Source organism: Anopheles gambiae, chromosome 3, assembly GCF_943734735.2.
Source record: "Anopheles gambiae chromosome 3, idAnoGambNW_F1_1, whole genome shotgun sequence".
NCBI classification, from domain to species: domain Eukaryota; kingdom Metazoa; phylum Arthropoda; class Insecta; order Diptera; family Culicidae; genus Anopheles; species Anopheles gambiae.
The window spans coordinates 31,379,389-31,391,089 of record NC_064602.1 but is presented as its reverse complement, the minus strand read 5'-3'; the positions used below and the strand labels follow the sequence as shown (position 1 = coordinate 31,391,089).

Here is an 11,701-nt window from a genome sequence, read left to right as displayed (position 1 = left end):
AAAAGACGGAAATTCGATACGGAGGGGGGGGGGGGGAGGGAGGGGAGCGGTATGGGAGAGCGGGGGTGGACATCAGGACATTGGAATGGAGGACAAGAGAGGGAACCGTACGGGACGATATAGATAAATCCACACGAAACAACAAGTACAACGCCACACATGAAACACAGTACAACACACGCGCACACACACACACACACTGAAAGGGTGTTCATATACCACCCGGTGTTGGGCAAATCATGAGCTAGTAATATGCATGAATAGAGCAATATGTGTTCGAGTGTGTGTCTGTGTGTGTGTGTGCAAGAGTATCAAAACAAAAAAGCTTAGTGACAGTGAGGCGTGTGAAGAAAGCATTAGAAACGAAACAGCTACAGTAAACAGACGAATGAATGAATAGTATACGATGAAACAAAGCCGGGGTGCTGGGTCGTAGTAACTTCCTGGGGAAAGCGATAAACTACTGTAACGACACTAATGGCACTGCTGGTTCGATAAACATAAGCATGAGAACGTAACGAACGCGACGTTGACTCTAATAGCGCCTAGCGTTTGGGGAGATTACTAACAATGTTAGCCATTATTATGTGGCCAGAACGATGTTTTCGGACCATTCTCGATAGACAATGGTTGGCGAAGGACGGTCCATCCTCTCATTAGGCTCGTTGATGATCCCTCTAGGGGAAGGCGAAGCTGGCTAACGAGCGCTAGGTACGGCTGTCGATAAAGCGGTCAGTGGAATTGATTTATACCTCCAGCCTGGCTTACTTCCCGCTGTGCGAACTGGGTGCTCGTGATGATACTATCAAGCAAATATGATAACAGTGGAGACACGGGGGGTTCGCCTGGACAGTTGTTGCGTTACAGGTGGAACGATACGCGAATGATAACGCAACGAGTAGCGCAATGTAGGCCAAGGACGCTGGCAGCAACCACGCCGCTAAGGGGAGGAGTGATGTGAAGAAACAAACTCGACACGCTTACACGAACGGAAGGCTGGGTGGATATGGTGGGTGATATATACTGTTGATGCCATTTTTATTCGATGCCTCGGTGGAAGATAATAAATTGGAACAAGTTGTCAGACAATACACTGGGAAGCTGCGAGTGTTTAGCGCATTGGACAACAGCAACCGGGAGGCCGTTTTAGAAGAGCACTGCAGTCGATTTAGAAGTAATTAAGTGGAATAGTGAGCATACAACAGTACGGAAGGCTAGCTTTAGTGTCATTTAGTGACGGTACGCAGGGATGTGAAAGCTTTTTGTTCTGGACGCACAAGTGTTCCAAGCGGAGTTTGTAACAAGGCACGACCAAAACGCCTAAATGTATGCAGTGCGCATTGCAGTCGTTGCCTTGTTGGCGAATTTCATTCACACAGGGTGGAGCAGAACTTTAGAACGCTTTACTAGCGCGTTAAAACGGGAATCAAGATAGCAGTAAGATACTTTCGCTGTTCTTACCTAAATTCCGTATGTTGCTCGAAGAACATCGTTCCAGGGGGATACCAATCCTTTTATACTATAATCAGCAAAACCTTTGTATACTCTATAATCAGACACATATAGACACAACACTCACACACAGCGATAGCGACAACAGTAGTATACCCACTGCAATATATTACAGTCCAACCGCACGCGTGCACGTGTGGCTTTCGGTTTAATTTGCGGGGAAGAGACAATGTCGCCCGTCCGGACCTGGAGCCCTGGAGGAACCATTTGTTAAGGAAACGTTATTCGCTTACGCCAACGCGTAAAAAGGGCAACGGCACGCAACAGCTGGCCTGTGTGGGTGGTCCGTGTTGCTGGCCGGGAGTCCGAAGCCTTTCCGGAATCATCATGTGTTAGCAACCCAATCATGATGAAGCATTTTGGGAAGGAAACAATTCATAAAGTATGGGATTGGGTATGGCACACACAACAAAAAAACAAGACACACACACCGATCAAACCGGAAGGTTAAGGTGTGTGTGTGTGTGTGTGTGTGGGACGGTTGGTAGCGTCGTTAGGCCAAACGAAACTCGAACTCATCGTAATGAACTGGATGGTAGTAGCTGGGGTGCGTGTTTTGGCGTGTGGATCGCTCATCGAAGATGCTGTGACCGCGTTCCGCGATTTATTTTCCTCATCGTCGTTGTTGTTGTTTTTGTTTGTATGTTATCAGCGTTCGTTGCGAAGTCGTTTGTCCAGGGAAGAAAAACAGGCCACCGTAATAAAAAAACAAAACAGTTGCCAGCATGGCGAAATGGGGAATGGGAGGAATGAGAAACAAAAATAATATTAAATAAAAAAAAAACATAACAACAAATTCAAACCCAACAAAGTACAGCACACACACGCACGTGTGCTGTTCTTCATAATGTCCTGTATGGAAGGACGATGAGATGATGTATGGCGTGATATGATTGAGGGAACGATGATAAATGTGATGAGTCATGAAGAGAGAGAGAGAGAAAGGAAAAAAAGACGCAGATTTTACAGTACTTTGTGCAGCCCACAAAACGCTCGTCAATTGGTTGACTGATGGATTGTTTGCTGTTTATTTTATTGGTTGCCTTTTCCTTTGATTTTTTTCATTTTTGATGCTATCTAGCTGGCACGAAGCAGATTGAATTGGTTGAATGATACCAAACGAGGTTAAACAAAACGGCCAAAAAAACGCTTGTGCAAATGTGTAAGCAAATGTAGAAACTACACAAACACGGCATCACTGCCTGCACTTGTCTAGAGCGATGAAAGCGGTAACAAACCTCACTAAAACAAATATGATACAAAAAAAAAACAACCATCTCAAACTGATACAAGTACTAGAGCGAACAGAACAGAAAACAAAAAGAAACCGAGAGAGAGAGATGCAAACGTAAGCATTAAAGACAAACACATTTTTAAAACGTAGACAGCAAAAAGTGGGCACGCTGCTCGTGGCTGCCGCTGTTACTCATGCCGATGTTATGCCGTGGTTTTAGGTATATTGTGTGAGTGTTATTGGTTGCGGGGCTAAGGGGAATTAAGAAAAACACGGGTGAACGGGGAGGGGAAACAAATGAAAATAGGGAAAGCAAACGAAAGAAGCGCCGCTGCCCGGTGGTGCTGGTTTTCCTTGAGCCACACACGCGTGCTAATTACCCGCTTCAAGGGTGTATGAGCGTGTGATTGTGTGTTCTGTGTGTGTGTTCGTGTATGAAGAAAGTATAGCCGTGTGTGTTTGTGTACGTAGACGTGTCCGAAGGCAAAACGAAACTATCGTCAACGCAATCACAATCGCTACTACAGGCATTCCGCAAACATTAGGGGAAAGCGGGGCAAAATGGGCATGTGGGGCAAAATGGGCACCCTCTATTTAAGCATTATTTGACTACAAAGCTACTTTCCAATGCTCAAAATGTATTCATTAGAGTGTTTTATGAACACCATGTAAGTTTCATAACGCTAACACAAAAAATAACCAAGAAAAGTGCAAAATAAGGTTTAGTAGCATATTGATGTAATTTTTGTCACTTCGAAAATAAGCTTAACCCAGTGTCACAGGGATGCGTTGAAGTTTTACATTATATATTATTAAAGATATGATATTTCTATACAATTTGTCTGAAGAAAGCAAGGCGATCGAATGCGTATTTTTACTAATATAACATAAAATACAAAAATGCTTCACGTGGGGCAAAATGGGCAGTTACGCTTGGGGCAAAATGGGCAGATACTTTTGACAAATGGCGTTTGGTGAGGCTATGGTGTTATATTTGTCGCCTCAATAATGATAACAGACACAGCTTCAAAAGAATCGATTTTGTAGATTTAAACGTGTAAAAACTGTTTTAATTTTGATAACATATTTTTGGAAGAATTTCAAGGGCTTTCCTGACCAGCAAAACAAAAGATAGAACGAAAATACAATTCACGAAACGGTGCGCAAAAGCATAGACCATTACCTAAGCGCAGTTGTTGTGGCCCATTTTACCCCAGTGTTTTGACGTTTCACAGTTTGTTTACATATGCCCATTTTGCCCCAGGGCTATGCCCATTTTACCCCGCGTGTCAAAATAGCTTCTCGTAAAACATCAACTTTTATTTTACACTGTTTTCATGATTTTAAGTTGTTTTCATTCTATGTGGCAATTTTAATCCATAGATAAATAGTGGAGGCATACAATAATGCATGAATAATTGTGTTTTGTGGCATATTCAATGGAATATTCAGTAAACTGCTTAACATGCCCATTTTGCCCCGCTTTCCCCTACTGATGTCATCGCACAACACACACAACAAAAACCAGAAACGTCGGTAGAAAAGGCCAAAAAAAAAGGGAAATATTCTACTAACAGCATTGCTACGGTATCAAAGATGGCTAAAACAGAACTAACTATTCAACCCGATTGCATAAATTGAGGCGTTTCACCAATCTACCAGAACTGCGCCTAAAGTTATGCAATTTGCATGACCAAATTCGCTCCAACAGCTGCTGTGTGATGGTATGGCTAATTAGCAAAGCGGTTTTTTTTTTCAAGAACGAAAGAACGCGCAAACATCTTTATAAAACAAGAAAACGGCAAGAAATTCGAACGTAAAACAAGAAAAAAAAAAACAAGTGGGCTCGCAACCGAACGGAACGAAGAAGTAAAGAAGCGTCCAGTGTGGGTGGGTGGGTGTGTGTGTCTCCATGCTCTCAAAACCTTGCCTGGTTCGCTGTGGTTCAGTGTGTGGTTTTGCGAAATGGGAGTTGGTTTTGTTGGTTTTTCGTACGCTTTACTTACTGTCAATCATGGCAGCGCCGCGGACAACGGTTCGAACCGTTTGGACGAACTGTTCCAGCTGGGCAGCAGAAGCTGGATGGGGATGGAGTGAGATAGAGAGAGAGCGGAGTGGGCTTTTGGGGAAGGATCATTCTAACCTTGATTGCGGGGCTCTAAAGACGATAGACCGTTACCCCATATGTGTGTTTGTGTGTTTTAGAGAAAGAGAGACAGAGAGAGAGAGAGAGATGGATTCTACTGGGCAAAAGTTTATTACTCGCACGTGTTGAATTCTTTTCCAACATCAGGTTTGCATTTTCGGTCAACCATGCTTACACGTTTTTGGATACATTCTAGCCCCCCCAAAAAGAAAAAGGACGAGGAAACTTTCAATCGTAGCTCAAACAATGGCCCGTCAGGAACAGCGGGTATGCACTTTAAAGTTGGCCGACGCGCGAACCGAATGGAAGAAGGAACAAGAACAACGATAGAACGATAATCGATAAGTGTGAAGCCTGTTAAAGCCAAATTTATGTGGCATTTATTATAGTCATAGAAGCGTAGAAGAGTGCAACAGTGCTCTCGCTCTGATATACATTGCATTTTAGGGGTCAATATTTTGTAGGAAGCTGTGTGAAGTTATCTGTGGAATGGTTTCTGTCCTTGCCGCACTACACACACACACACACACGCGCGCGTTCAATGTCCTTGTTTGCGTAAAAAGTGTGTGGTGCGTTGCTTGTGCGCACGATAAATTGGGAACGATTCACATCGTTTTCTGCTTTCTTTAAGGTAAAGGATGTGTTGGCAGAGGGGGAGAGGGGGATTATTTGTGTTGGGAATGGTAACAGTGTGCATTGGTTGTTGGTTGCAGTAGTAGTAGTAGTTGTTATTGTGGGTGTGGTGGTGATGGTTGTTGGGTAGCAGTTGTTGGCATAACATCGGATGACGGAGACGGAGTACAACGGAGTTCAATATTAGATTTTGGTATTAGAGCGTAAAGAGAAGTTGTGGAAAACATATTTTGGCCGACATGAACAAGCCCAGATGACTCGGATGAACAAGTTAGGCAAACAAAATATGAACGGAGAAAAACACAGTAATTGACGTAGACAACAACAAAAAACAAAAACGAAAAGCCACAAAACGGGCTAAACATTCAAAATTAAAACAAAGCATCTCATCGGCTCTAAAAACGGAAGTAAACCAAAGAAACTCTTCTATTTAAACACTGCTTTTTTGGGAAAAAAGCAACATTGCACACACACCTATGCTGCAACATCTTAAGTAACTCATCGTTGGAAAACCAAAAAACCAAAAACCAAACAAAAACGAACATGGCTACAATCGAACTGTTCAATCAATGGAGCAGTGTGTCTTCAATGATGGGTGTATGAGCAATCGTGTTCCGTGTTGTCATGACAATTAACGTCGCCGTCTTGGTCGCTTGCTTGTGTATGTGGATGAGAATGATAGCATGAGGGAAAAAGAGAGAGAGAGAGAGAGAAAGATAGAGAGGCGAAAATGAGATGAACGTATGTGTGAGAATGAGTGTCGTTGAGTGCGAAAAGTAATAGTAGTAAGTAAAAGAGTTGTCCCATGGAAGATGATGGTGACGAATGATGGTTGAAGAAGAAGGAAGCATGATGGTGGAGGCGCAGAGCGGAGCGGAGCGCAATGAAGGCAGAGTTGAAGGCAGAGTTTGCTAGACAAAGAGTACACACCCGGTTTTCCGATCGCGCGGCGTCGACGGTGGTGTGCAGGGCGAGCTGCCCTCGCTGTACGAACCGCTCAGGATGGCACCCTGGCGACGCCGGACCGCATTCAGTAAGCTCAGGGTGGAGCTGCTCAAACCGTGTTTGAAGGACTGTTGGTGGAAAGAGGGAGAATGGGAGAGAAACACGCTTATCACGATGCGTGTGTTGAATTAGATTAACGGGGATACTTACAGGCACACATGTTCCTCGCATTTCTCTTAAATCGATATTGCGGAAAATATCACAAAGCACGAGCTCCTCCACCGTCGGGTAGCGGCCATCCGGCGACTCGAAGATCATCTGCAGCACATCGACCACCTTTGGGGGGAGGGGGATAGAAATGGGCAGACGTTGGGTGTCAGAGTTCCCCGCAGCCGAAGATCACATCTACTCGGTTGCTGTGCGTGCTACCTACCTGCGGGTACCGCTCGAGATCGAGCTGATAGTGGCCGGGCGTTGGCTGCGGCGAGGTCAGCTCGTACCCGGCGCACATCTCGAACAGCAGATGGCCGAAGCAGATGACGTCGATGTTGTCGATGTCCGGCGCGGACCGGGCCCAGATGACGGCATTAACGCGCGAGTTCAATCCAAGCAGCCCGTTCTCCAACCCGGATAATCTGCGAAAGTGCATGAAAAGGGTCCTTCAGTTTTGCGAGGAAGCTTTACTTTTGCCGACAATTGCTTTACTGCCGAGTGAATAGGTTTGGTGAGGATCGGCCGAGAATAGGCGAGAAATAGCTTAAGCGTATCGCCAACATTCCTAGAATTGGGTCAACAGCTCGAACAAAAACGTGGCAAAGCGTGGCGGCTCTGGGACAGGGCCAGGCCTAATTTTCTACCCGACTGCATTCGGTTTTATGGGCGACAATTTGATGTTGAGGTTGTATAGGAAGCGTCCGTTTCTCACGCATCACTGACTCTCCTTTTTCACGGGTGGATGTGTGGATGGCACACACAATAAACATTCCACTTCCCAGCAGCAGCCTGCTATTGCTATTGTCACGCTCAAGTGTAATGGGGGAAGAGCAGTAGGAACCCTTTTTCCCACTGCCCGACCGAGTTGTCAATAGAAACCTGTTCGAAGGGTAACATTGAAACGGGGTTTTTTGTAGGTTTGCGGGTTGAACTACACATAGAAAAGTGAATGCCAATGAGTTGTCCAGTTTTAGCTCACGAAAGGCACTTCATTTGTCAAATGCTTTCCGTCGCACCAGGGTCGCACACCCGTTAACGTTCATGTCCATGCATTGAAAGTCACATTAACGTCACCCATAATGTGTCAGCCAACGCGGTCGAGTACGCGCTCGAAACGAAGTGCTCTGACGCATAGTCATACCCAAACACACATACACGGAAACATGGTCGACATGGTCGGAAGTTTCCCATCCCGGGGTGGAAATCCGATCCCCTGCCACGTGTGTGTGTGTGTGTGTGCGAGCCAAACCGTTTCAACACTTAAATAGATCACTTCCTTCTCGACAAACGTACCGAGCAACGGGAGACTGGCAAAATGAACGTTGCCAGGTCACGGAAAGAATGGATGGTCACCGGAAGACCATCGGGTACACCATGCTGTACACCATGTCGCACGTCAAGCTTCGGACAATGCGCCCCGAGACACGTCCCGATCGGGGCTCATTGAACTTGGGTTGATTTGAAAAGTTTTTCAATTCAATCGGCTTCACGTATTGAATGGCTCACGTTGCAAAGGGGTCAGCTGGTGTCCGATTGAAATTGTCCCTACGTGGGCGAAGTTCGGTTGCATTTTTGGGATGTTTCGTGTATACACGTTTTTTTAAAATCATTTTATTGAAAGAATCATGCTCTGAGACCATTCTACCTGATTCAATATTCCAAGTTTGGACAAAACGGTAGAAAAAAGCGTTTTTTGCAATATCGATTGCATACCTTTAGGCGGTTCAAAATCAATTTCTTTGAAAGGGAAGATTTCTCGGTATGATTTAAAGCAGGAAGTGAAGCACGACTTACCGAGCGACTCCGTTCTGCAGGATGACATTGCCACTGTGCAGATGGCCGTGCGATGGAATGCCGCGCTCGCGAAGGAACAGCAGCGCCTCCAGTATCTGTCGCCCGAGCCGCTGCACCTGCGACAGGGGCAAACAGGTGGACTTTCGCGTGTACTTGCGACTCCACGGTTCGTTCCATTGAGACTGTGTGCGTGTTAGAATGGGAAAATGGGTTAAATAGAGTATTTAAATTACAATTTCCTAACGGTTGCTCGGGAGATTGAACCACACGGCGGTTACCTTGTAGATCAGATCCTTCAGACTGCCGCGGGGATTGAATGGCATCACGAGGCTGGTGTACTGGTGCGAGTCGGAGGGGAAAAACCCAAGATCCAGCACCGGATAGATGTACGGATGCTGCAGCGAGCCGAGCAGCTCCATCAGCACACCCTGGGGACACTCAGACGGGGGCAGCTCCTCTAAGGCAATACAGTCGGGAGGTAATGGTAGCAGTGTCATCAACCGATCGGTACGTATCTGCGAAGGCAATGGAACATAGTGAAGCGGACCCACGAGAGTCTCCTGGGGGAAGGGAGTCGACTTACCGTGCAGTCGTTCAGCAGGAACCAGTGCTTATTGGAGCGCGACCCGATGTCATCTAGGTGTGCGATGGACTCGTACCGGCCGCCCGTGTTCTGCAGCCATTCCTGGCACGCGGCGTACGCTCGCTCCCGGGCCGCTCGTTCGCGCGGGCTGCGATCCGGCGCCCCGATGCCACTGTCCAGTGCCGTATACTGCTGGTAGCGTACGCTGTGTCTGTGCGAGAGGGAGAACGAAAAGAGAAAGAACCGAACCGGACCCCGGAAGCGGGAAGGTTAGTTGGGTGTTTAAAGCGCGCCTGGGAAAAAGCCCTCCCACAGGTTCTGATTTCTTTTCACTAATATTTCCCGTTTTCCCAACCCCATTCGGCCCCGTCCCTCCCCCACAGTAACCAATCATTGTTGCCAAATGCCCCACAGCGCTAAGAGAAGTAAAAGAAAAACGCACTAAGGTGATGTATATTTATATGTATATTTTGATGAAGAAAGAAGAATATAACAAAGGAGAAGAATAAAAAAACGCTAATTGGAAACGCTAGAGGGGAAAAAATAGAACTTGATAGATTGAAATTGTATTCGAACGCAACAACACACTGGAACAAACGACACGACACTATACAAACCTGGAATGTGTGGGACCTACTGGGGGGAGGCTACTACTGGCATATGGCGGGGGCTGGAGGAGCAGCTGGCAGCTCTAATCGAAACAGAAACGGAATTCACTGACGTCTAATACGTGCGCTAGAGCTAAATTTGACAAAAATCGAGCAGTTTCGAGCAGTATATGTACAAGAGAACGCTAGAAACTAAAGCCCTTAGAGACCCCATGGTATGGAGGGCGAGTGATGAGGAAGAGCATCCACCATGCCCAGACAATCGAGGATAATGGAGAATTTATTATTTTACGTAAAAATGCTGTTCACACAACGCGTCAATACAGTTCCCTTCTTTGTTGAACGTTGTCGGAGTGCCACGTGGTGCCATGTGACACAGAGCCCGGCGCTGTCGATAATCATTATTGTACCATTGAACCGCGGCTGTCCACGTGCTACTGCACCCCCCCCCCCCCCCGGAGAACATGCAAAAGGGCTGCCACTAATCGTGTTAGTGCCGCCTTACACGGCCACACACAAACACTTGAGCAGGTGACAATGACCAGGCGCCTCCACCAGTACGGAAGCGCTCGCGATAGCGGTACCGTCTAATTTAAAAGAAAAAGGGATGTTTCACGGGTGCACCGGTAAGGTTTAAACTTTTTAAATTATCATAAAATGATATGGAGCATTCGTTTCTAAAAGATTAATGGCAACAATGATCCCTTTTGCCTGACTGCTTGGTAGATACGTTTAAACTCTTTATACGAAACAATTGCACACGTGGCAATCGAATTTAGCTTCAAAGCAATGGACACAACTCTTACACTGTACTCATAACGGTTTACGGTCACATTCACGGAAGTGGTAAGCATTGAAACAGAGGGAAAACGGATTTACGGGTTAAGAAGAGTAGAAGAGTACAGCAAAACGGCAAAAACACAATCGAACGAGCGTAAACGACACAACAGCACAACACGGACGACATACATGACACACAAGTGAATTGGGGGAAGTTAATGTTGTTGAAAAGAGAAAGAAAAACAGAGAGAGAGAGAAAGAGAGAGAGAGAGAGAGGGTAGAGAGAGAGGGTTGAAGAGAAACACTTCAGTTAGCTCGGGAAAGGTATAAAACAGATGTAATCCAACAATTTAACGATCCTTCCCACAACGAAAAACGGGGAAGTTTCGTAGGAGTAAATAAAGACAGCCCCAAATACCAAACAGGAAAGAAAACAATAACTGTACCAACAAGATAAAGCAATAAATGACAAAAAAGGGCGGTGAAATTTGTTTCACTCCAGCCCGCTCAGTGAAACGCGCTCAACGATCGAGATAGCGAGAAAGGCGCAACGGTGTGCGCGCGCGAACGAATGCACTTGACGTCGACAAGCAAAGACTGCGCAAAGGGCAAGGGAGGGGGGTGTAACTGACAGATGAAGTGGTGGAAGGGAAAAGTTTCACACTAAATTGATAACGTGAACATTCCCCCACCGCGTGCAGCGGAGGTGTGCAAAGGCCCTCCTGTCAGCCGTCCTTCGCAAGTTGGCCACAGTCAGTACTCGAGGTCTTGGTGGTATAAATATAGCACAGGCGAGGAGATTAGCACACGAAAGTTTCCTCGAAACCGATGTGTAATGTAATATTCACACACTCTGGCCCTTCAGTTCCCTGCGAGAAGGCTGGGGGAATGTGAGGTACACATTGCTCCACGATGCATTGCCCCTTGGCTAGGAAGCAAAACAATGCAGCGGAAATGGCTGAAGGTAGCCGTGTTTGGCTGGAAGGAAGGAAGGATCCATTAAATTATCCATCATTGAGCAGGGTGTGCAAGGGCATGAACGGAGAAGGAAAAGGAGCAGCATGTGCCATGAATGACAGGTTACTCAAGGCAAGAAAGCTCTTAACCTTGGAGGGGGTTTCTGTGTGTGTGTGTAAAATCCAAACCCTTCATTGCACGTTTGAAATAGGCTGCAGCCAGGTGTTATTGGCTATGCAATGGAAATTGAGACTAACAAAACTCCAAGGTAACTTATTTATAATAGGCAGAAATAG

The 11,701-nt window shown here is 46.1% G+C and overlaps 1 protein-coding gene across 8 annotated transcripts in view; it reads right to left on the bottom strand.

Annotated features, from left to right (window-relative positions):
• LOC1271242 (slowpoke-binding protein) overlaps nt 1-11,701 on the bottom strand; it is a 45,201-nt gene that overhangs the window by 8,995 nt on the left and 24,505 nt on the right. For 4 of the 8 annotated variants that reach the window (XM_061654617.1, XM_061654614.1, XM_061654616.1 and 1 more), the window contains 6 exons: nt 9,061-9,271; nt 8,756-8,992; nt 8,478-8,659; nt 6,904-7,105; nt 6,681-6,806; nt 6,456-6,598 (listed from right to left, as the gene is read on the bottom strand). In XM_061654617.1, the coding sequence (XP_061510601.1) occupies nt 6,456-6,598; nt 6,681-6,806; nt 6,904-7,105; nt 8,478-8,659; nt 8,756-8,992; nt 9,061-9,271 (1,101 nt within the window). Of the gene's footprint in view, nt 1-28; nt 2,097-4,045; nt 6,182-6,455; nt 6,599-6,680; nt 6,807-6,903; nt 7,106-8,477; nt 8,660-8,755; nt 8,993-9,060; nt 9,272-11,701 lie in introns of those variants that run through there. The other 4 variants (XM_061654618.1, XM_061654620.1, XM_061654621.1 and 1 more) reach the window with 4 other exon arrangements.